Source organism: Bombina bombina, chromosome 3 (assembly GCF_027579735.1).
Source record: "Bombina bombina isolate aBomBom1 chromosome 3, aBomBom1.pri, whole genome shotgun sequence".
In the NCBI taxonomy this organism is placed as follows: domain Eukaryota; kingdom Metazoa; phylum Chordata; class Amphibia; order Anura; family Bombinatoridae; genus Bombina; species Bombina bombina.
In genome coordinates, this window is record NC_069501.1 from 579,974,367 (window position 1) to 580,001,413 (window position 27,047).

The 27,047-nt window shown below is 36.7% G+C and overlaps 1 protein-coding gene across 1 annotated transcript in view; it reads left to right on the top strand.

Annotated features, from left to right (window-relative positions):
* RSPO1 (R-spondin 1) overlaps positions 1 to 27,047 on the top strand; it is a 280,731-nt gene that overhangs the window by 234,887 nt on the left and 18,797 nt on the right. The window contains exons 3-5 of the mRNA XM_053707146.1: positions 18,215 to 18,406; positions 21,753 to 21,899; positions 22,963 to 23,151. Of these exons, the coding sequence (XP_053563121.1) occupies positions 18,215 to 18,406; positions 21,753 to 21,899; positions 22,963 to 23,151 (528 nt within the window). The remainder of the gene's footprint in view (positions 1 to 18,214; positions 18,407 to 21,752; positions 21,900 to 22,962; positions 23,152 to 27,047) is intronic.

The following is a 27,047-nucleotide window of genomic DNA, read 5'->3' on the forward strand; positions in this document are numbered from 1 at the left end:
ATACAGTATTTTCACAGGACAGGTTCCAATCAGAACAGGCCTTGCCATGGTCGACCAAATAAGTTGAGTGCACGTGCTCAGCATCATATCCAAATGTTGTCCTTGGGAAATAGACGTATGAGTGCTGCCAGCATTGCTGCAGAGGTTGAAAGGGTGGGGTTCAGTCTGTCAGTGCTCAGACCATACGCCGCACACTGCATCAAATTGTCCTGCATGGCTGTCGTCCCAGAAAGAAGCCTCTTCTAAATATGATGCACAAGAAAATCCACAAACAGTTTGCTGAAGACAAGCAGAATAAGGATATGGACTACTGGAACCATGTCCTGTGGTCCAATGAGCCCAAGAAAAACTTATTTGGTTCAGATGGTGTCAAGCGTGTGTGGTGATAACCAGGTGAGGAGTACAAAGACAAGTGTGTCTTGCCTACAGTCAAGCATGGTGGTGAGAGTTTCATGGTCTGGGCCTGCATGAGTGCTTCCGGCACTGGGGAGCTACAGTTCATTGAGGAAACCATGAATGCCAACATGTACTATGACATATTGAAGCAGAGCATGATCCCCTCCCTTCAGATACTGGGCGGCAGGGCAGTATTCCAAAATGATAACGACCTCCAAGATGACCACTGCCTTGCTAAAGAAGCTGAGAGTAAAGGTGATGGACTGGCCAAGCATGTTTCCAGACCTAAACCCTATTGAACATCTGTGGGGCATCCTCAAACGGAAGGTGGGGGAGCTATAGGGGGTGAGGGTGATACAAAGATTCTACACTCAGACTCTTAGCTAATCCCGAAAGGTGATGTAACCTCAAAAACACTATCACCCAAAAGAAGGTGGGGAGCGCAAGGTCTCTAACATCTACCAGCTCTGTGATGTCGTCGTGGAAGAGGACTTCAGTGGCAACCTGTGCAGCTCTGGTGAACTCCATGCCCAAGGGGGTTAAAGCAGTGCTGGAAAATAATGGTGGCCACACAAAATATTAACACTTTGGGCCCAATTTGGACATTTCTACTTGCCAATGGGTTAGACATTAATGGCTGTGTGTTGACTTATTTTGATGGGACAGCAAATTTTCACTGTTATACAGGCTGTATACTCACTACTTTACATTGTAGCAAAGTGTCATTTCTTCAGTGTTGTCACATGAAAAGATATAATAAAATATTTACAAAAATGTGAGGGGTGTACTCACTTTTGTGAGATACTGTATATGTCTATATACGTACACATATGTTTTTTTGTTTGTTTTTTTTTTAATATTTTTATTGAGGACAAACAATACACTTGTTACATGAGAAGGAAAAAATAAATACATAAATAAGTAAAAGGATATCACATATTCTCAACGTATCTTTGCTTAAAAGTTCATTAACATATATAGTCCTCATTTTCTAGCCCCTTGTCGATATAGGTCACTCTTGGACCCTTTTGAACTGTTCTTTATTTGCTTCCAGGGGTTAAATAATATAGTGATAAGGAAAGAAAAATAAAGAAAACATACAAAGAAAAACTGCATCTGTGTGACAAATAATATTAAAACCGAAGTTTCACTTGAATTATTAAGATGCTAGTGCCAAATCCGGACACCCTAATGATACATTACTCCTTGACATATTAGTTAAACATGAATAAAGATATAAATCAACTGATATATTTAAGCATCTAATTTAGTCGCTCCCATTCCGACCCTATAGCTCAGAATTACAGATCATTTTTGTGACTCTGCTGCCTTCAAACAACTTGTGATGTAGAGAAACTAATATAAATTAGATATAGACGCCTAGTAAGTTCAAGAAGACATCTGTAAATGTCCTCCCAAACAAATGCGCACATCTGTGTCTGTTTGCCATATATAGTTCCATATCACAAATAATTTTGCCAAGCCCCCATTGCAAACAGTGTACTACAGTTACATTAACACATAAACATTTTCCGATAAGCATAACTGTTCCTGATTTTTCTCCTCTCATAGCCCCGGCCGCTAGCCACGAGGGAGACATTAATATAATCAAACTTAAGGAATGGGGTAATGGCTTTCGGTATTTAGCAGGCCCTATTTTAGCTTTAGTATTGTGAGTATCCCTGCTAGGGTCCCCCACCAACCCCGCAAGACACTAAAAAACATTTAAGGGCTTCTGTTTGATATGTGAGGATAACCCCTGAAGATGTGCAGAGTCCAGTGCTACATAGGGTCGGTTATAATTATAACAGTATAATATTTAAAAAATAAGGAACAACCGGTTCCTAACCCAAAACAAATAACATGTTAAACTGTAAAGATAATAAACCATTACATAACATAACTTGTCAGCGACTTTACTGAGTTCTCTCATCTTAGAAGTAGTGTTTCAACCCCATGCTTTAGGCTGTGCGATAACACATAGGCCAGCTGCAGATGTTTTTCTCTACATGTTAAGGTCAATGTTGCTGCTCTCAGTGGTTCTGTACAAGTAATCTCCTGATACGCTTTGGTGTGCGTGGTGGAAGAGGCTTCTATAAAGCAACCCATATCGTGCCTTGTGGCTGTCAAAGTCAAGTGTGCGAGTGAAGAGGGTACCTTAGTTTTGCTTATGTTGATCCGAGGGTCCCCCTCTGACCCCCTTGCGCAGGTGATGTTTGTCTGGAATCCTCTGTTCTCTGAGTATCTTTTCTGTAATGAACCGTGAGTGCTGGCCTCTCTCATGTCCGCTATCTGCGGTTAGTTAGCCAATGCTTTAACGTTATGCAGCTTCTCTACCACTCCAGGCACTGTTTCCACGTGGTTAGGCCCTTTCATTTGGTTGCACAGCTTAGGAATGTCTGCCATCGGTATATAGTTTGAGTCTATTTGAGTTTTGCCTTCCACACGATAATGCTGCATGAGAAAGTCTTGTGGAGTGTTATCTATGAGACATTGAAAAAGAGCTTCCAGCTTTTGCCACTGAATGCTAAAGATTCCACATGGGTCTGCTTCATCCGCCATTTTGATATCACCTGTAGTGAGTCGGGATGTCATAATAATATCACAATAACAATATTCCCTGCTTGTTTCGTCGGGAGACTGAAATTAAAGACAATGGTGTCCGGATAAGGCAGAATACCTCGGTTACCCGAGGGGGAAGCGCCACCTGTTATGTGCCGCCGCACCAGGTCCTTTAATGTCTGATTCAGAGCTCCGGTTTCATGCACACAGCTGAGAATAATATATGTTAGATCTCACAGTGTACTGCGATGCCTCAGATGATGATTTAGCTTGATTAGCTGATGTATTTCTCCTTTCAACCGGCAGATTAACAGAGAATCAGCCGGAGCCCTAGAAATTGCGACCGATTCAGATCGCTATCCAGACACGCCCCCACACATATGTTTTTATCTGTTTATATGTGTATATATGTCTGTAAATACATATATACACATAAATACATATGTACACACACATATAGATATATACATATTTATATATACATGTATATGCATGTGTTTATATACATACATATATACATATATAAACACATATATACACATGTATATACATATGTACACTTTAGAGCCCTTTTCATTAAAATACATTAAAACATTTTTAATATTTTTGAATATTTTTAATATGTTTTACTGTGTTTTTAATGTAAATAGTTTACATTCCAATGTTCTTAGAAGAAAATGGTCTTGCATTCCTAAATAGATATTGCTATATATATATATATATATATATATACTGTATATATATATATATATATATATATATATATATATATATATATATATATATATATATATATATATATATATATATATATATGTATGAATATCTATACTTGAATAAAAAATATCATCAGATATATATATATAGAAAAATATATTTAAAAATAAAAAGAACGTTTTCTTCTATGTGAATTATTATCTATTGGAATGTAAAATATCCATAACTCACTTCAAGTTCAGCACTGTAAGTCTAATGCATGTCGGGTTAGCACGCAAATGATAAGTGTTTTATTATTCATTGTGCTCCATTGAAGTCTATGGGGAGAAGAAGTTAATGCGGTCACAATATGCGAAGTCCTGAAGTTAGCGCGCACTTGTGACCTGGCCCAATAGGGGGTTGTCTGTGAGCCCCAGGTATTAGGTGGGACATTACTGTTGCTGAGGTTAATACAATATAAAACTCATGAATGTTTTAATCCTTATGTTTTACTGAAACGAGTGGAGGAACTAAGTGAAAGTAAAAATATCAGTCCACTAAACCCTTGGATGGTGTTCCCTACCCATGTTTACTGCCACAACCACAGCAACACCAACAATAATTAACAATGGATTGCAGCACTTTATCAAAATGTATTAATTTATTTTATCCACATAAAAAAATGTGACGTTTCAGGATTACTTCCTTAGTCATGCATAACATTACTTTTTTTTAGTTAACATTTTTATATATCAATAGGTGGCGCCAAAGTGCATGTCACAACTTTTTTGTATTGACTTTAATGAATAAGTTGTGATGTGCGCTAATTTTTTCTTTTATGATTCAGCTAGAGCATGGGATTTTAAACAGCTTTCTAATTTACTTCTATTATCAATTTCCTTTGTTCTTTTGGTATCTTTAGTTGAAAAGCAGGGACTTATGCTTAGGAGCCGGGTCATTTCTGCAGCACTATATGGCAGCAGTTTTGCAAGAAGGTTATTCATTTGCAGGAACACTATATGGCAGCAGTTTTGCAAGAAGGTTATTCATTTGCAGGAGCACTATATGGCAGCAGTTTTGCAAGAAGGTTATTCATTTGCAGGAGCACTATATGGCAGCAGTTTTGCAAGAAGGTTATTCATTTGCAGGAACACTATATGGCAGCAGTTTTGCAAGAAGGTTATTCATTTGCAGGAGCACTATATGGCAGCAGTTTTGCAAAAAGGTTATTCATTTGCAGGAGCACTATATGGCAGCAGTTTTGCAAAAAGGTTATTCATTTGCAGGAGCACTATATGGCAGCAGTTTTGCAAGAAGGTTATTCATTTGCAGGAGCACTATATGGCAGCAGTTTTGCAAGAAGGTTATTCATTTGCAGGAGCACTATATGGCAGCAGTTTTGCAAGAAGGTTATTCATTTGCAGGAACACTATATGGCAGCAGTTTTGCAAAAAGGTTATTCATTTGCAGGAGCACTATATGGCAGCAGTTTTGCAAGAAGGTTATTCATTTGCAGGAGCACTATATGGCAGCAGTTTTGCAAGAAGGTTATTCATTTGCAGGAGCACTATATGGCAGCAGTTTTGCAAGAAGGTTATTCATTTGCAGGAACACTATATGGCAGCAGTTTTGCAAGAAGGTTATTCATTTGCAGGAGCACTATATGGCAGCAGTTTTGCAAGAAGGTTATTCATTTGCAGGAGCACTATATGGCAGCAGTTTTGCAAGAAGGTTATTCATTTGCAGGAACACTATATGGCAGCAGTTTTGCAAGAATGTTATTCATTTGCAGGAGTACTAGATTGCAGCACTAGTTCCTGCCATGTAGTGCTCCAGATGCCTACCTAGGTATCTCTTTAACAAAGAATACCATGCGAATGAAGCAAATTTAAAGGGACACTGAACCCAAATTTTTTCTTCCGTGATTCAGATAGAGCATGCAATTTTAAGCAGCTATCTAATTTGCTCCTATTAGCAAATTTTCTTTATTCTCTTGGTATCTTTATTTGAAAATCAAGAATGTAAGTTTGGATGCCGGCACATTTTTGGTAAACAACCTGGTTTGTCCTTGCTGATTGGACAGCACCAATAAAAAAAGTGCTGCCCATTGTTCTAAACCAAACATTTTCTGACTCCTTAGCTTAGATGCCTTCTTTTTCAAATAAAGATAGCAAGAGAACAAAGTAATATTGATAATAGGAGTAAATTAGAAAGTTGCTTAAAATTGCATGCTCTATCTGAATCACAAAAGAAAAAAATTGGGTTCAGTGTCCCTTTAATAGAAGTAAATTGGATTTATTTCTTTTTTTAAATGGTATGCTCTGTCTGAATCACAAAAGAAAATGTTTTTGTTTCATATTACCTTTAACTATACAATTTAATGTTATGCAAGACTAAGGGAGTAACCCCAAACTGTTGTGGTTTTTTTATGCGGATACAATAAATTAATACATTTGATACAGTACTGCTATCCATTGTTATTTATTAAAAAGTCACAGCATAAAGGATACGTTTATTAAGGACATAAAATAGATTTAAAGAGACAGTAAAGTTAGAAATAAACTGTCATGATTTAGATGAATCAGAGTGTGCAATTTTAAACCACTTTGCAATTTACTTATATTATCTAATTTGTTTTATTCTCTTGGTATTCTTTTTGATGGAGCAACTCCTGAAGCTAAGTAGCAAATTTGATAATAGGAGTATGTTGGAAAATTACATGTTCTATCTGAAACTTGACACTATTATTTTGACTTTACTGTCCCTTTAAGGCCAGATATACTCTGTCACACATATTAAAGGAAATAATAGTTCATTAATAAAATTATTTAATGCATAAGAGCATTTTATTAGTGCACTGTTTTGCCTCTAAGTATGGTTTTAAACCCCCAAAATGTGGTAAACACATAGTTAAAGTACAATCAGTAACAGTTATGCATTGCCCCTCCTTTGCCTGACACAGTCAATGAGCCAATTAGGAGAAACATGCATATCTGCCAATCGCCAGCCCTGTGCAGCAGTCAATGGACTTTAACTAAGTGTTTAACACTTTTGAAAGAGGCTTTAGTACAGAAATAAAATATAATGCATCAGGACATTTTGCTATTGGACTATTATGGCCCTTTAAGACCCCATCATAACAGCAAATGATATGTCTAGCTGAGAATCATCTGTAAATGTAGATAGAGCAAGGGTGTGGTATTCAGCAGGTGCAGGTCAGATCAATTATTTATCTCTGCTGATCAGATAACACATGCTTTCTGCACAAGGACATGAGCTCATCTTTTACATCAAATATTAACAAGTGAGTATGAAGAGGTATTTGTATTTTGTGACGTTGCTGATTAGTTACAAAAGGGTTTATTGTCACTAGTGTGTAATGGCCTGAAAGCAGTTTAGCTGTAGCTTAGCTCCCAGAAGAGATCCATTAGATGAAATGTGATTCAGGCTAAACACGTCTGGATATCTGGAGTCCCTGCACATTATTTGAGTTTATAGTTACTACTCAGAACTCTGACGCACTTTATAAATAAAAGATGAAAACAACAAGATTGAAAGCTTTGTTATTCAGCACTTTTAAATTTGTTGTATACTTTGCATTATGCTGTTATTACATATTTATTGCATTTAAACAAACAAACACACAACCGGCAGAGAGGTGCCTAGCTGGTGTTAGTAAGAGGCGCCAAGCAAAATGATGTGATGTATATATTAAAGGGACAGTATACTGTAAAATAGTTTTTCCCTTAATGTGTTTACAATTGCTTTTTTTACCAACTGCAGCGTAAAAAATGTATGAAAACTAGTTTTTAAAGGTTTATTTGTGTATATTAAAGCTCTGATTTTGTGTTTAGAAGCCACAACCTAATAAAATGGGTTGATCTTGTAGGTATAATCAGACCTCATTACTGTATCACATTGTGCGAATATACCTGCTTCTTTATCTTATATCTGTCCTTAAAACAATCACCAGTACTTGGAGAGAACAATGGAAAATCAACATTGTATTACCTTATCTCTGCTATATCCCACTGTGAGTGTAATCTCTTCTGCTGGCTGTGTTTACAAAGCTTATCTATAGCTTGGACCTGCGGCCACAAACTTTCAGAATAGGTGGGGATACCACATGCTAAATCAACTATTTCAAATGCCAATATAATGGTAAAGGAGCTACTTGTAAACAATTTAATACACTCCAGCAGGTAAAGTGGATCATTGGGAACAAATTAAAGGGGAGAACATTGATACATTTAACCTAAGAATCTCCTATAAACACTTTATATATATATATATACATCGATAATCAATAATTGGATTATCGATGTTATGGGTTGTGGTCTGAATGAAGTTTGAATATTCACCACAGTGCCCACCTTTCCACAACACCTATCTACACCCTTGCGTGCATCAAGTACTAAGTGCAGGGTGGATGTGAGAGAACCGCACCTGTCAAGTTTACAATAAGCGCAAAGTTCTGGCCGCTTCCCTTTATCGGAACTCTATTCAGTGACGTCAGACACAGAGAAACCCCAGTCGGATCCACTCGAGGAGGATACCGAACAGGGAAGGTGAACCGCATACGATCAGGAGATCGTGGGTAAAGTAAAATGCCAAGAACTTAATTCATATTACCTCTGATATTAATGCTGGGTATCAATCTCTCATAAAGAAGTGTGGAATAATCAGAGTACTTTTTGACCGGCAGTTCTACCTCATTTTTTGATTGGCAGCTTGGTGGTATAACTTTCAATAATTTCTTGGACTTTATCCTTTATTACTGAATATATTACTGATTTTATGGATTATGATAGAGCCGTAAACATAGTGTGCAAAAGATTTTATATGTAGCGGTCCATAGCTTAGGATCAACCGTTTTAGTGTCTAATTTTAATACCAATTTTATACAGTGATATTTGGGGAGACGTCCCTTTTATGTGATATATGTATGTTTTAATAAATGTATATTTATTTTAAGTGACTGATACCTTTGGCTTTGTTTTAGCGCTTCCCTTTTAATTCTCTTTTACTATTTTAAACCTTACTTGTGACAATTATAGGGATATTGTCATTTAGGGGGAAGTTTGGTATCACTTTGTCCTAGCGCACCTTAAACCCATTTTTACTAAAAGAGTTCCAAATATCCAGTCTGCTCCTCTGGTGTGTTATGCCACAATAACACGGTCACAGTATCCTAGAAAACAAAACATAGAGGGCGCCACATAGTGCAGGTCATGCGAGAAGGATCCAAAAAGTATATATAGCCAAATTGCTACTCACGTGATGTAATGCACTTTCGTGCAATATAGGCAAGCCGGAACCAAAAGTCGTCCGGCAGACACTCAGGCAGTAAACAGGAAAATCCAGATGATAGAAGAATGTAGCTATTTGATTGACACACAGATGCACCTTATCCCACCAGGGGGAATCCGGGAGTGGAGGGTATCCCTTGGGAAAAAAAGCCAGGCGATCAAACAGGGTGGCCAGTCATGTAGCCAATGTTTACACTGTAGTAGATATTGTAGTGAGCAGTCCTCCAGAAATGATACAGTGTAGCAGCAAATATATTAATAAAAAGGATTTATTTAAAACAAGTTTAAAAAGCAACGCGTTTCTCCGTGTCACAGCACGGTTTTATCAGGCTGTATAAAACTGTATTTATTGCCTTTAATTTGTGAAACAATGGAACATGGTACAACATTTGTTATGTTACAGAGAAACATAATTATAATATGTAAGGGAAAAGCAAGTACAGGTTTGAGCAGATAGACAAATATAAGGCTAAAGTCTAAAATGAAGTAAGGTTCCACATCAAGCTGTAGAGGCTTGTGAGACCAAGGGGGGGGGGGGGGGTGCTGCACGAGTACTTGCCAAGAATGTAGGCAGACAGGTTCCCTAGCTGTGAACATTTTAAGCCCGCCATTTGATAAATGAGGTCATTTATGTGTAACATACAGACATATATCGATACCCATGTCCATTAAATTGTAATCTAGGGAGAAGTGCTGTGTGTCAGAATAATTTCAATTATATCTAGCACAGATGCCAAAACGTATAGAGAGACAATTAATAGCACCCTGTGTCTATGATGTCTATGAGTGAGCAAAAAATGTATTTAATTTTATTATGTAGAAATATAAAAAAAAGGGTACAATGGTTAAAAAGTTATGTGATCATTGTGTTGTAGAATTTACTTTACTTTCAAATAAACACAGTAAACTAGATTTCTATACCTTTAGATAAAGTAATATATCTCCCATACATTTCTTTCTCTGGTATACTTTATTTTATATAGCACTTGCCATGTGAGCCAATTATAATAGCTGCAAGTGATAAATGTCATTTCACTTGCTTTATATATAAACAGAATATATGATTCCTGGTATTATGATGTCATCCAGTAGTTTGATTTTATTAAAGGGACACTGAACCCAAATTGTTTTTCTTTCATTATTCATAAGCAAGCATAACCCAGGTTCTCAACCAAAAATGGGCCGGCTTCTATGCATCACATTCCTGCTTTTTAAATAAAGATAGCAAGAGAACGAAGAAAAAATTATAATAGGAGTAAATTAGAAAGTTGCTTAAAATTGCATGCTCTCTCTGAATCATGAAAGAAAAAATGTGGGTTCAGTGTCCCTTTAAGGGAACTGTAGTTCAAATCTGAAGTGCTTTATATGGTAACATAATGTAACCCTTGAAATTATGAAGCTATATGTTAAAACTAACATTAACAAAATTGAATAAAAGCGCTCAGAGTTGCTTAGTTATCACGTAAAACCCTCATATGTTTGCGTTCAAGCTTTTTTTAGCATTCTCTCAAGGCTGTTAGAAAGATAGTAGATGCAAACATCTTATCGCACATAGCTAAATTCCTGTAGTAAATGCAGTGCTGCGCTACAGCACTAGTCCTGAGCAGACCAAGCCCAGTGATTGGTGTCTCATCACAAGTGTGGTGATTGGTGACTCCTGAAATGTATTTACCTACTAGAAATTCTCATCTTTAAAATAGTTACAAAAAAAAAAAAAAAAACAAGAACAAACATTGCCTTTGCAAATTTCTAAGAATGTATCGTTTAGAATAAATACTTTTGTATCCAGTAATACCCAATTTTTTTTCTATTAATGTAAAAATCTTTACTAATGAAACAAATACACTGCCAAATTTAGAAGGATGTGGGTGTGGTCTATAAATAGGGAATGGTTTAACATAGTTGTTTGTTAAAGGGACATTAAACACTACATACGTTTTTATAAGACTATTATTGTGGTTATTCCCTGCCCCCCTCTAGTCATGTGCACCGCCATGCTGACATGTCTTTCACAAGATTCCATTGCTGTCCTGTTTGCACATGTGCAGCAACACTCCTTCAGATACTTGCAATGTAACCTATATTTACTAAAGGCAGCACCCATGATTAGAGGGAGGGGGATGAAATGTATTTAGTTTTTAGTGTCCCTTTAAAGGGATAGTAATCACCAAAAATGTAATTTTTTAAAATGATAGCTAATCCCTTTATTTACCATTCCCCAGTATAACTAACACTGTTATAGAAATATACTTTTTACCTCATACCCCTGTATCTAAGCTCCTGCAGACGGCCTCCTTATCTCAGATCTTTTATCAGACTTGCATTTCAGGCAATTAGTGCAGACTCTTAAATAACTCCACGTACGTGAGCACAAGGTTATTTATATGGATCACATGAAATAACGCCCTCTAGCTGTGAAAAACTGTTAAATGCAATCAGATGAGAGGCGGCCTTCAAGGGCTTAGAAATTAGCTTTTGAGCCTACCTAGGTTTAGCTTTCAACTAAGAATAACAAGTGAACAAAGCAAATTTGATGATAAAAGTAAATTAGAAAGTTGTTTAAAATCACATGCCCTATCTAAATCATGAAATTTTAATTTGGAACCATACAGATATAAAATATAAACATTTATTTTATTGGAGTTGCCATCATATTTATTTATATCAAACAATATGGAAATTCGAAGGATCATTTCGAGTTTTTTACAGCATGTATAATCATTTTTAATAAAAATAATTTTTTTATATTTTATATGTAATATTTCAATAACGCACATTTAAAGGGACACTGAACCCAAATTTTTTCTTTCGTGATTCAGATAGAGCATGAAATTTTAAGCAACTTTCTAATTTACTCCTATTATCAATTTTTCTTTATTCTTTTGGTATCTTTATTTGAAATGCAAGAATGTAAGTTTAGATGCCGGCCCATTTTTGGTGAACAACCTGGGTTGTCCATGTTGATTGGTGGATAAATTCATCCACCAATAAAAAAATGCTGTCCATGGTTCTGAACAAAAAAAAGCTTAGATGCCTTCTTTTTCAAATAAAGAAAGCAAGAGAACAAAGAAAAATTAATAAAATAAGTAAATTAGAAAGTTGCTTAAAATTGCATGCTCTATCTGAATCACGAAAGAAAAAAATTGGGTTCAGTGTCCCTTTAAGTTAGCAATTCTTCATGTGCGCTAACCAGCCACGTTAGACCTAAATTCTATTTTCTTTGCTTAGAAAATAATGTAATTTTTATTATTAAATATATTTATCTCTCTCTCTCTCTCTCTCTCTCTCTCTCTCTCTCTCTCTCTCTCTATATATATATATATATATATATATATATATATATATATATATATATATATATATATATATATATATATATATATATATATATATATATCCTCTCCAAGAACACAGGCACTCACTGGTCTTTATAAAAGGTAATCCTTTATTCAATCCATTAAAACGATAATAATACCATGACGTTTCGGCACACCATCGTGCCTTTATCAAATGTATCAAAATATTAAAAAGCTTCATATCAAACTTACCCCAAATCACCTCTTAAATACTACTGGAATATAGCACATGCCGCCAGCTCATCGTGTGTAAAATCGGCGTCTGACGTCATCAGGGGGCGCTGATCTGTGCGCCCTGTGAGATCGTAGGGCCGACGTTGCCATGGCAACATGTAAACTGTACACAGTTACCCGGCGAATGTGCAATAGACAAATAGATATATTTGCATATCGAGTGTGTCGCCGATTACACATATTTACAGAATTCCCCATACTTATTATAATGGGGCAAAGTACCGCAAGTCTCCAAACTATTGGACAAAAACGATGTCTATATCAGCGCAACACTCCCAGCAGATAATACTAAAAACAAAGTGCGTAAAAAACATAGTGTATAAAATTCAAAAATGTGTTAGAAAGGAGCATCTATATAACATTGTATCCATATCATAATGAGTGAAAAGTATCAAAAAAGCATTTGATGTAATAGTGACAGTAAACTACTTCAATTTACATATAAGGTGAGATACTAGCTCGCATTCATGCCTACTAGTATTATGGTAGAAACATGGGAACAATATGTGAGAAATGATTATATGTCCATTTTTAAGACCCATACGCTATAACAGGACAAATCTGTGTACTCTGATTATATTGCAAAAACAGAATTTATCTAGTAGAAAGGGCTGAAGTCCAGTGAGGTATTGAGGCCATATGGAGAGATGGTATTTAGCCTGTAGATCCACTTGGTTTCGCATTGTAGTAGCAGGTTCCCCCTGTCACCTCCCCTTGGGAGTGGGGGTATATGATCTATAAGCATTGTGCGTAAACTTGAAACCGCATGTTTATGTTGGATGCAATGCCTAGCTACTGGTTGTTCTGATTCACCAGTGCGTAGGGCCTCCCGTATAGCACACCGGTGGTTTGCCATACGCTCGCGGAAGGTTGTTACAGTTTTGCCGATGTATACACTGGAACATGGGCAAATAATCATGTATACTACATATACGCTGGTGCAGGTAAGGCGATGCCTAATGTCGAATCTTTTGTTGCTGTGAGGGTGCTGAAACGAATTGCCCCTAAGCATACCATTGCAGGTTACACATCTAGAACAGGGAAAACAGCCCATCTTCGTGGGTTTAAGCCAAGTTTCCTTTTTGTAATTCCTTATTGGATCTGACTTAACCAATATGTCCCTTAGGTTATTTGCTCTTCGGTATGCTATTCTGGGGGCAGCCACCCTCCCAAATGGTAGTGTGGGATCACTGCCTACCACTGGCCAATGCCTCCGAACCGCCTCAGTGAGGTGTCTTGAATCTGATGTATATGTAGTGACCATGTTGATCCGGTCAAGGTCTGACTTGGTTGTCCTTTGCCTTTTTTCCAGATTAGTGGGATCCATAAGATCATCACGTGCCCTCTTAACCATCTCTCTAGTATAGCCTCTCTCCACTAGTTTCGTGTCCATTTCTTCCAGTTGTTGATGTAGCATAGGTATCTCACTATTGTTCCTAATGACACGAGTGAGTTGAGAGGTGACAAACCTCTACATGGCGTGGTATGAACGCACGCTGATGCGGCCACATGATAATAGCAACATCATGTACTACACACGCTACATCGATGATGTGTTCTTGGTGTGGAGAGGTGGTGAGTCAGCATTGCTTGAGTGGGTGTCACATTTGAATACCATGGCTTGTCCAATCAGGTTTAAGTTGGAATACAGTACAGTATCTGTACATTTTTTGGATCTTAATATTTTCAAAGTTGATGCAGAGGGTATCACTCGTTTTGGTACCTCTCTTTATACTAAACCAACTGACCGCAATTCCTTGTTGGATGCGAGGAGTTTTCACCCTCTGCACCAAAAGAAAGGGATTGTCACCTCCCAACTCACTCGTGTCATTAGGAACAATAGTGAGATACCTATGCTACATCAACAACTGGAAGAAATGGACACGAAACTAGTGGAGAGAGGCTATACTAGAGAGATGGTTAAGAGGGCACGTGATGATCTTATGGATCCCACTAATCTGGAAAAAAGGCAAAGGACAACCAAGTCAGACCTTGACCGGATCAACATGGTCACTACATATACATCAGATTCAAGACACCTCACTGAGGCGGTTCGGAGGCATTGGCCAGTGGTAGGCAGTGATCCCACACTACCATTTGGGAGGTTGGCTGCCCCCAGAATAGCATACCGAAGAGCAAATAACCTAAGGGACATATTGGTTAAGTCAGATCCAATAAGGAATTACAAAAACGATACTTGGCTTAAACCCACGAAGATGGGCTGTTCTGGATGTGTAACCTGCAATGGTATGCTTAGGGGCAATTCGTTTCAGCACCCTCACAGCAACAAAAGATTTGACATTAGGCATCGCCTTACCTGCACCAGCGTATATGTAGTATACATGATTATTTGCCCATGTTCCAGTGTATACATCGGCAAAACTGTAACAACCTTCCGCGAGCGTATGGCAAACCACCGGTGTGCTATACGGGAGGCCCTACGCACTGGTGAATCAGAACAACCAGTAGCTAGGCATTGCATCCAACATAAACATGCGGTTTCAAGTTTACGCACAATGCTTATAGATCATATACCCCCACTCCCAAGGGGAGGTGACAGGGGGAACCTGCTACTACAATGTGAAACCAAGTGGATCTACAGGCTAAATACCATCTCTCCATATGGCCTCAATACCTCACTGGACTTCAGCCCTTTCTACTAGATAAATTCTGTTTTTGCAATATAATCAGAGTACACAGATTTGTCCTGTTATAGCGTATGGGTCTTAAAAATGGACATATAATCATTTCTCACATATTGTTCCCATGTTTCTACCATAATACTAGTAGGCATGAATGCGAGCTAGTATCTCACCTTATATGTAAATTGAAGTAGTTTACTGTCACTATTACATCAAATGCTTTTTTGATACTTTTCACTCATTATGATATGGATACAATGTTATATAGATGCTCCTTTCTAACACATTTTTGAATTTTATACACTATGTTTTTTACGCACTTTGTTTTTAGTATTATCTGCTGGGAGTGTTGCGCTGATATAGACATCGTTTTTGTCCAATAGTTTGAAGCTTTTTAATATTTTGATACATTTGATAAAGGCACGATGGTGTGCCGAAACGTCATGGTATTATTATCGTTTTAATGGATTGAATAAAGGGTTACCTTTTATAAAGACCAGTGAGTGCCTGTGTTCTTGGAGAGGATACGAATTGGCTTGTAGTGCACCTTGGCGGTTGAATTGGTGTAAGATTGTGCTGTCCTCTATCTGGACTGTATATATATAAATGATAATGTTAATGTAAAATAAACAGCTATAGCTATATATCTAATATATACATATAGATATATATAGAAATAAATATGTATTAATAAAATGTTCTGTATGCTAAGAACATTGGAATATGAACTATTCATAACTCCTGTCTGATTAGCGCGAGAGCATTATGAGTTAGGGTTTTTGTTCTGCGCTCTCCATTGACTTCTATGGGAAGAAGTTAACACGGTCGCGATATTTAGTTATGCATCGGGTTTTGTGCACAAAAAACCTCCGTCTATCAAAGTTTACAGAGCTAAATAACGCTCTACTTGGAATCTAGACTTTAAAGTGATAATGTCATCATATTAATCCTACTATCTGTTATTATGGAACTTCCAAACAAAATGTTCATATATGTTTCCATTTTGCAGTTCTCACGCTCTCTCAAAAATCCTGTTGCTCTTCAGTATGTTATAGAGTTCCTTATTGTATATGAAAAATTTCTGTTTATCTCTCATTTTATTCTTTTCCAAGTTAGACAAGTTGTAGTTTCGTAATCTTTCTCAGTATGCCTTAAATTATATGTATATGGAGATATACAATTCATTTTCTTGAGCCTTTTCACATGCTAAGTATTTAAGTGGTTAACTTATTCCATGCATCTCATGTCTCTATTTTCTTCCCTGCACTTTACAAACTTCAAGTGGAAGCTTTTTAGCTGTAACACAGTATGGATTATATTAATCATTAGAAAAGCCATTAAACATTCCAGGATCGGACTTGTGAAACCTCTGTTTTAGTGTCGGGCTTGAATCCAGCATATTGTGGTCACACGCCTCCTTGCCAAAACCATAAGGATTAAGACTAAAAGACTTTTTTTATCAGCTGAGTGCAAGTTTTTACCTTGTGTTTAATGAGGCGCACGGCCTGAGTGATCACTTCTAATCTAAACAATTTGCAAGGTTTATGTAGTACCAATAATTATGTAAATGGCTTTAAATAGAGCTCAGCGAGTGCCTGGTACTTTTTACACCAGAATTAAAACTGTGTCTGTCACTCATAAACAGATTTTATTTTAATTTTATTTTTTTGGATGTCGTGCAGGGAACTGAGTACTGTGTGTCTGGGATCCCCTTTTTCTATATTAACAGATGATGCACACGGCATATCTACAAAACTTGCTATAGTGAACTATCACAATAATTACAATGTTTCATCTAGCTTTAATCTTACTCTGGTTCTAAATATATTTTACCCTATGTTGTATGAGTCATCAACATCTGATAGGAGATGAATACCCCAGTATCTAAAGTATTATTTTAAACCCTGTTCCTACTGTTGTTCTCTCAAGAAAATCTCAAACCCAGCCTATGATATTTATTTCATTGCAGGAAAACCATTAAAGTGAAGGTCAATTTTCATCAATGAGTGGCCGGTTTTTAAAAATTCTTTTAAAAACAGGGGCACTTTCATAGATGAAAATTTACATTGCACTGGATTTGAAGAAATACTTACCTTTTACTCCTGCAAAACCAGATCGCCGATCTCAGCCTCAGTTCCTCTGTACTGACGTCAGAAATGACGAAAACCGGCTTCCTCCAATCATGGCTTGCACCCCAGAGCGTCCAGCTCGTGATGCCCGGCTGTGATTGGAGGAAGCCGGTTTCGTCATTGCTGTGGTCTACAGCAGGAAGAAGAAGGAGGAGGATCGTCGATCTGGCTTTGCAGGAGTAAAAGGTAAGTATTTCTTCAAATCCAGTGCAATGTAAATTTTCATCAATGAAAGTGCCCCTGTTTTTAAAAGTATTTTTAAATACCGGGCACTCATTGATGAAAATTGACCTTCACTTTAAGGGTTAGATTACCAGTAGAGTGCTAAATTATTGTGATAATTAACCAGCCATTAAATGTGACTGGTTATTGCTACCGCAAGCTCGCTCAAGATTGGATCTCTGGTTGATTTTTTAAAAGTGCCCCAGATGCCCTCAAAATAGAGGGCATTATAGTTTTTTATAACAAAATAAAATGTACCTTTTTTTTTTAATAAAACAAACTGCACTAGGCAGTTTTGGGGCTTTTAAAGTTGGCGGGAGTGGGGTGTTAGAAAAAAAACGCCACTGAAAAGTGCCTTTACATTGTGGTCTATGGAAACTGTGTGATCCCTGTAAATATATTAGTATATGTTTATATACCTATTTATTTATGTGTTAATATGTGTATATTATGCACGCAAGTGATATTTAGCGCTTCACTTGTAATCTAGCTCTAAGTGTATTATTGCTTCACATCCTGAAATTCAGGTGAATCACTGTAATAATATACATGTATGTCTTGCTGGAATATGTATTAAAATACAATGCATTCATATGTCTACCTCTATTTAGTGTTTTCATAAATACGTATGTAGTAATAATGTATCTACTCTTTTTCTTTGTTTTTAGGAAGTACAGAGGTAAGCATGGTCTGTTCCAAGGAATGTCTCTTGTGTTCTGAGTTTAACGGATGCCTCAAATGTTCGCCAAAGTATTTCTTCCTACTGGAGAGAAATGATATCCGTCAGACTGGGGTTTGCTTATTGTCCTGTCCTGCAGGCTACTTTGATGTTCGTAACCTGGAGATCAACAAGTGCGTGAGTAAGTATGTATATAAACATATGTTCTACATAAGTAATGTTAGAGGACTACAGGATTATTACTTTGTAAAAAGCACTAGCTTTTCTGAGAAACTGAAATACAATACCCATTTTATGGCCAGACCCTTCAGACTGTTAGCACTACAGAGTGGGTCTGATCCTAGTAATTGTTCATTTCTTAAGAGACTAAATTCATAGCATTTATTAGCAACCAGGTACTTTTAATGCTCCATGATCCTCACAGTATTTGCTGTAGCCAATAAGATGTTTACACAAACTTGAACACTGAGCTACCTAAACACTATGCAGAATGTTTCACCATACTTAATTCTGCTGTAGCCACACCATTATTTCTCAAGAGGATGGAGAGGGAATTTGATAGCACAAGCAGGCAAGATAAATCATTATTGTATACTGACATATTTTAATAAATGAAACACTTTAAAGGGTATTAAATATTGAGTTTAATAATAGGCTTTCATTTTGTTAGAATTTTATCGGAGTTGCATTAGCAAAACAGCTGCATGTAGAAGTCAGAACAGTGCACACATATGAAGCTAAGTAATAAAGAATCTTCAGCCGGTGGTTTGCTTAAACAGGAACAAACATATTTAATGAAAGCAGAACATGAGGATGTAATGAACTTAATTAAATCTCACAATCATGGCAGTATAGAAGGAGAGAGGAAGTGAGTAAGGCAAGAACATCCTTCCCCACAAGTACCATAGATACTACAGATGACAGACAATACAATATTAACAACAGTATGTCCTCCAATACATTCAGATGAGGCACTAGAGATTATTATTTCTTAAATATTTAATAGTAATTGCTATTTTACACCTAACATTTTGAGAAACATAGTGCTAAATTGATGATGCCAATAATGGCAGGTTTTGCAGAGTAAGCAAAGAGTAACGTTTCACAGAGTTGATCTTAGTTTTAAATAAAGAAAAACACAGGTGAGCGTCAAAACACCTTTTTTCTTTGTCATAGTTCCACCAAGGATAAAGGAGAATGGGTAACATGCCCCTTTAAGGTTGATTTACTAAATACATGTTTTTATGTTGTAAAATCAATGTAGAGAGAGAAATGTTGACCACGTGTTTTACTAATAATAACTAAAATGGAATGTAGTGCAATATTGATGTCCTGGGGGCTGCATGCAACCACTAGAAGTGACCTCTCAACCTGTCCTCTTCTCTGTAGAATGAAATAATGTCCCATTTTCAGCTCCATAAAACACATATCCTTTAATTTTTTCCACAAAATACTTGTTATTGACACGGTGATAGCAAATCCAGTAAACGAATGGAGCAAAACAGTGCTGATTAAAACATACTATTTATTCATCTTGCATATAAAACCAGTTTACTAGGGTACAAAATGCTCCGGTAGCAGATAGCAAAATATCCTTTGTATATCCCTTGTTATTGATCACAAAGCTATTATATAAATGTATTTCTGCCTGTTTTAGTGTGTGTATGTCTACGTGTGTGTGTGTGTGTCTGTAAATGTCTGTTTTAGTGTGTGTATGTGCACGTGTGTTGTGTGTGTGTGTGTCTGTAAATGTCTGTTTTAGTGTGTGTATGTGCACGTGTGTTGTGTGCAATTGTGTGTGTGTGTGTCTGTAAATGTCTGTTTTAGTGTGTGTATGTGCACGTGTGTTGTGTGCAATTGTGTGTGTGTGTGTGTCTGTAAATGTCTGTTTTAGTGTGTGTATGGCCAAGTGTGTGCAAGTGTGTGTGTGTGTGTATGTGAGTGTGTGTCTGTGAATGCCTGTTTTAGTGTGTGTATGTCCACGTGTGTGCAAGTGTGTGTGTGAGTGTGTGTCTGTGAATGCCTGTTTTTAGGAGTTGCTGTCAGAAATGGGTCATAATGTCAAATGTGGTTGCTCTTACATTCTAGAGGCTCTTACAGAAAGTAATATTTGTAATAACTTGGGAGTTGTTAATGTATTGCCACTCTCATCTTTTAAGTGATTAAAGTGTGATGGCTAACCTGTTGCTGTAGAAATAGTATTTCTTTGATTTCAATAATGACACACATAGGGAAGTCATATTGTTCTCTTTTTTTAGTACAGGAATGCCCATTATTCCAAAATTTAAAAGAAATAATTCATCATCATCATTTAAAATGCCATCTTTTAAATTTATCATATTAAAAAAAATATTAAAGTCCCTTAAAAATGCATTAGATTTTTTTTTTTTTAATTAATAAAAAATGAATATGAATATACATTATTTGTTGTCAAACTGGTAGAGGTGTATCTCTGGCCAGTGGCCACAAAAGCAGCTTAAGACATTATCAGCCAGTATGCACTGCTTCTACTTACAACTAAAATTAAATTAACCCTCTTCTTGCAAAAATTATTGTAGCATGTTGAGTTACTTTTCATATGCATGATAAAATGTTTTGCCTTCAGTGTTATTTTTAGCCTATTACAATGACATTAAACACATAGGGCTAGATTTATTGCAGCTCTTTGCGCATGTCGTAAGTAGCACGCTATTACAGGTTGAAAGTAAATGTAAATGTGTAACCACAATCGTGATTTTCGCTCATCGGGTTATCGCGAATCAGAGATTTTGTTAACTGTTACGCTCGACTAAAAGTGGGAGAAAAACACATAAAAAATTCATGTCACGGTACAGTAACACTCATATTAGCACTGTCTGATTAAAAATATTGCATTAAAAAGTTATAAGCGTGCAAAGTTATGAGTTGTGAAGTGTTAGAAGAAAAACGGGCAGAAAGTGCTTTTAAATAGGGATCAATAGGACCACGTATATAATTATATTTATTAATATAAATATATATGTATGTCTATACATATGTATTTATATGTGTATATATGTATTTACATACATATATACAGTACACATCTAAATATAGATATACATATGTATAGAAATAATACACATATCTCAATGCGATCCTGCGCTCAGGTTAGTGTGAGCTGGCAGCAGTGACATTTTGAGTTCAAAACGAAGCTCCATTAAAGTCTATAGGGATTGAGAAATGAAATTGCAACTTCATAGATTTATTTTTTTTTACCGTGAAGTTGGGTGGCGAAGGCCCATCATTTTAACCTGCAATATGCGCAAAACAGGGCGCACGCATTAAAATAGAATTAACCTCATTTGTAATTTAGTACTTACTGAGAGAGGATATGGTGTCTAAAAATACTCTATTCTATAACCTACAACTTTTATTGAAATTATGTTTGCATGTTGATTTAATGCAGTAATATTTGCCTGTAAGCATACATGAAGAGATAAATACTATGTGGTTGGTTATCTGCTGTGTATTGACATATGTTTTTATCCTCTTCTTCTCTAACACAGAATGCAAAATTAATAACTGTGAGACCTGCTTTAGCAAACATTTTTGCACCAAATGTAATGAAGGTTTCTACTTACACAAAGGAAGTTGTTACGCAACGTGTCCAGAAGGGTTTACTGCAGCCAATGGCACAATGGAATGCAGCTCTGGTGAGTCTTTCAGTAGCACCTACATAAACATGTATGCAATTATAAACCATGTTGCCTACCTAAGTTATTTTGGGGATAAAAGCATAAGATTAAAATATTCCATTTCATAAATGTAAGAGCAACAGAATTATTGCATAGGCAGTTAGCACATCTAGTATCCCCACTTGCCTTTCTCCAGAAGTACTCTGTATACATTGTTACCAATGCACAATAGGATTCTGGGTAAGATATGCAAATTAGATATGCAATAGCTCAGGCTTTTTGCTTTTGGTACTATGTAAAACAACAATCCCCTTTTGGGGTAAGTGCAGCAGAAACAAAACCACTTATGGACAGATGTTTCATGCTCATAAGCAATCATCAGTGGAAGATAGGTTTTGATTTGCTGCTAAGTAAAGTTCTTTTCCAGGCAAAAGCAATATTAATTTAAGCTATGGTGGAGATACTTTCCTAGATGTGCTAATTGCCCGTGCAATAATTCTATTGCTCCTACTTTTATCAAAAGGAGGATTTTAATCTCATGCTTTTATTTCCGCCATAACTTAAATGAATATTGCTGTTGCCCAGGACACCCTATCTTCTTCTGATGAGTGTTTATAAGTACGAAACGGCTGTCCAGAAGTAGTCTTGTTTCTGCTGTGATTTCACAAATATATCATGCTAACATTTATACTGATACCACACAGGCAGTGAAAAGGAAGTGAAGACTGTCGGCTCTGGGAAGTGAGGTCTGATTGCATTTACACCCAAGTATACAGAGTATCTATCTGAGTATAGATGAAAATGTTTATGGTCCACATGGAGATGGGATATCCTGTGTGGGGCAAATCATTGGCTGCAGTGTTGCTTCTGGAACAGTATACATACTTAACTACAAGTGTATTTGCCCCTGTGTTTAAGAGCATTTAGTTACTAACTGATTTTTATAACTTAAAACAAAAAGAAGCAAACTTGCCTTGAGTGGATCTACTTAGGTTGCAGTAGCAAGGTACCAGTCTGATGAAAACATAGTTGGAGAAGATCCCTGAGCAGAGATTAAGCTTTCATTTCTCTACTTCCTCAGCACAATGTGAAATGAGTGAGTGGGGGTCATGGAGTCCATGCTCCAGGGCAGGAAAACAATGCGGAAAGAAGAAAGGTTTTGAAGAGAGAAGTCGAAAGGTTCTGCAGGCACCTCTGGGGGGAATATCCTTATGCCCACCAACCACAGAGAGGAGAAGATGCACAATGCCCAGAATCCCATGCCCAAAAGGTAAGTAGCCTTTTAAACCTAAACATTATTTTTTTTTAAATTAATAGCCTTGTTAAATGCCATCATACAATTTATTAATGAAATATACAATTTGCGTAGATGGAAGAATATAGGATTATTGATATTGACAAACTCCCATCTATGAATTGAAAAGTAATACAAAGACCAAATAAATCTGGCTTTATAATCATTAAATAATGTCTATTTTTAAAACAAGATTTGTCACTGAAAAAATTCCCATTTTTCTAGCTTTTCGGCTTCTATTTCAATCCATTTAAATTTCCACTTTTTGATTTGTTTGCTTTCCTTTTTTATTGCGGTTTAATCTATTAGTAGAGTAGGTTCTTGAATTACACACGGGATATAACCAGAACATCTGGTTAAACATTTTAAAAACTTGTATGTTAATTGTATGTTTAAGGGACAGTCAACACCAGAATTGTTGTTGTTTAAAAAGATAGATAATCCCTTTATTACCCATTCCCCAGTTTTATAACCAACACAGTTATAATAATACACTTTTTACCTGTAATTACCTTGTATCTATGCCTCTGCAAACTGCCCCCTTATTTCAGTTCTTTTCACAGACTTGCATTTTAGCTAATCAGTGCTGAGCTCAATGTTATCTATATGACATACATGAACTAACTCTAGGGTGAAACACTGTCAAAATGCATTCAGATTAGAGGCGGCCTTCAAGGTCTAAAAAATTAGCATATGAGCCTACCTAGGTTTAGCTTTCAACTAAGAATACTAAGAGAACAAGCAAAATTGGTGATAAAAGTAAATTGAAAAGTTGTTTAAAAATACATGCCCTATTTGAATCATGGAAGTTTATTTTGGACTTGACTGTCCCTTTAATCATAGTATACATTTTACACATGCTCAGTAGTAGCTGGTGCATCAGAAAGTGTGCATATTAAAACTGCACATTTTTCATAATTGAATCGAGGCGATTCGGTATATCCTAGAAAGAAGGTATGGTACTGATAATAAATCGATTGAATATGTTACTAGGGTAACTGAATTCTTGCTTAGCCACAACTATTTCGAGTTTGAGGGTGAGTTCCTCCAGAGACGTGGGACAGCTATGGGGGCCCCCTCCTATACCAACCTATTCATGGGTTAGTGGGAGCTGCCCCACGTCTACGGAGAGAGGAATCCCTTCAGGCAAGAAATAGTGTGGTACAGACACTTCATTGATGACCTACTGTTTATCTGGAGAGGTTCAGTTGGTGGTCTGGAGGAATTTATTGATGGTTTAAATTACAACTCTGTGGGTATAAGCTTTACCTCAGAAATTCAGGAGTCTGCTATCAACTTTCTAGATATTACACTGAAGGGAGTTCCAGGTAAAAGGATTTCCACTGAAACATTTCGAAAATCCATCTCAGGGAATTCCCTCCTGCATGCATCAAGTTGCCACCCGAGAAGAGTTTTCCGGGGTGTAGCGAGGGGCCAGTTCATCCGCCTCAAAAGAAATTGTACTAATGCAGACATATATGAGAAACAAGCAGATGACCTATCTAGCTGGTTATATGAAAGGGGGTACAATACCTCCATATTTTTTAAGACTATAGTGACTAGAGAGAGCCTTCTAAGCACTGGGGAAAAGAAATTGGAGAAAAATGTAGGCAGTAAGGTTACCTTCACTACAGAGTACTCACAGCAATATACACAAATTTGCCAGATTATAAGGAAACATTTCAATCTATTGTCAGCAGATGATGGTCTACAAAAGACAGTGGCAGGGGTGTCAGATTTGCCTACAAGAGAAATAGGACAATAGGAAATAGGGTATCCCCCATGAGGCTACACAGGGAACAAGTTGAGAACTCCTCCTGTTTGAGATTCAGTGGAACCTATCGTTGCCATTATCAAGCTTGTATAGCATGTGAGAGAGTGACCACAGGGGAAGTCTTTAACTCTGCAGTGACAGGTGAGAATTTTTGCAAAATTTTGTGCCTTAACTGTCGCTCCATGTATGTGGTATATTTCATATCATGTACTCAATGTGCCCTCCAGTATGTTGGGCTCACGACTAGGGAGACCAGTGTGAGAATAAAGGAACACCTATCAGATATCAGGGCAGGAACTCTAACTACCCCCCCTGATCAACCACTTCTCAGTTTTCCATCAGAAAGATATGAGACCCTTCACGTGGACCATTATAGAAAAGGTACCTCCACAAAATAGAGGAGAGGATAGAACCCGCAATTTAGGTGAAAGGGGGGCCTTCTGGATCTTCAGGCTAAAGACCAGAGTTCCAGAAGGTCCCAATTCAGAATTTGACTTAATACATTTTTGGTAAATCATTGCACACTTGACATGCAAAGTTCACTATAATATAATTTAACTAAAGTGGACATTATTTTTAAAAAATAATTTTTGAAACTCAAGAGTGACCTTACTCTCTATCTACCACACGTGCTCAGATCATTAGAGGGTAATGATCCCTATATTAAGACATAGACTAGGGACTATTCTTTGGTAACTTAGAACATAGGGTGACACACTGTGACACCTTGAATGTAGGGTGACATACTATGATATTTTGAACATTAGGGGTTTCATAGTGTACAACCTACACTTTTTATAACAAATTAGATTAAAGAGAAAACATACTAATTACAACCGTTCCAAATTATAAGCTATGCTAACGTAGGTACTCTTGTTATGGGCTATGTCGGTATAAAATAGAATTTGTTTGACAGACAGATGACAGTTAGACAGCGAGCTTCCAGACCCAGTTAATAAACAGATCTTTACTTTTTTATGCTCCTTGGTTACATTAATACCACTTCCTCAGGTTGTCAGTAATTCAGAGGTATCTAAATATTATACTGTTTTAGGCAGCCGTTTGATTGAGAGCTTAGGTTAGTTACGGTACAACAAGAGCCTGATTGGATAAGTAGGAAAGGTGTGTGAATCTCACTATCCAATAGGCTGCAAGGCAGAGTGTTTTAAGCACGCAAGACATTGCACATTTTATAAGCAGGCTTGGAGTAAGGCGAAAGCCAAAACCGGTCAGCACGTTTTTTGTCTGTAACTTGTATATGTATTTTTACCCTCGGGGTATGGAAACCCTGTGAAATACTTGCAATAAAGCTTAATATCTTTAACACCCACTACGGTGCTCCTTGAAACTCTTTTTTTTTTCTTAAAACTCCATGTTCTATATAAATCATGAAAGTTTAATTTTGACTTAGTGTCCTTTTAAAGGTCGAATCCTAGTATTTCACATTCCTTAGGCCCCCCTGCATGCTTATAATACACTTTTTTCAGGATCAAAAAAATATACTAAATTTATCTGCTTCTTAAAATACATACAAAAAGAAAATGGCTTCGGTAATTATGATCAGGTCTTGTATTATTCTTCCAACAAATAAAATCAACTTGTGTTTTAGTTTATATTTACAGACAGTTCTAGTTGAGGAAGCTTTCCTACCCACATAGGTAAGTCTCTCACATAGGGCCTGATATTCAAAACCTTGCCGGCATGGAGAGAAATCACGCATCTCTTTTTAGACCTTGTATTGTAATTGTAATGTTTCACATAAAGAACACTATATAGCATTATAAACATTTCTCAAGATAAAATTTGTGTTTATAAAAAAATTTAAGGGCCTCGCCGTACGGACGAGACTTCTTAGATAATCTCACCTGAGCTGCAAGGTTTTAAATATCAGGACTATATTACTATTGAAAATAGCGAATTATCTCTTACATCCCCCTTAAAGGGACACTGAACCCAAATTTTTTCTTTCGTGATTCAGATAGAGCATGTAATTTTAATCAACTTTCTAATTTACTCTTATCAAATTTTCTTCATTCTCTTGGTATCTGTATTTGAAATGCAAGAATGTAAGTTTAGATGCCGGCCCATTTTTGCTGAA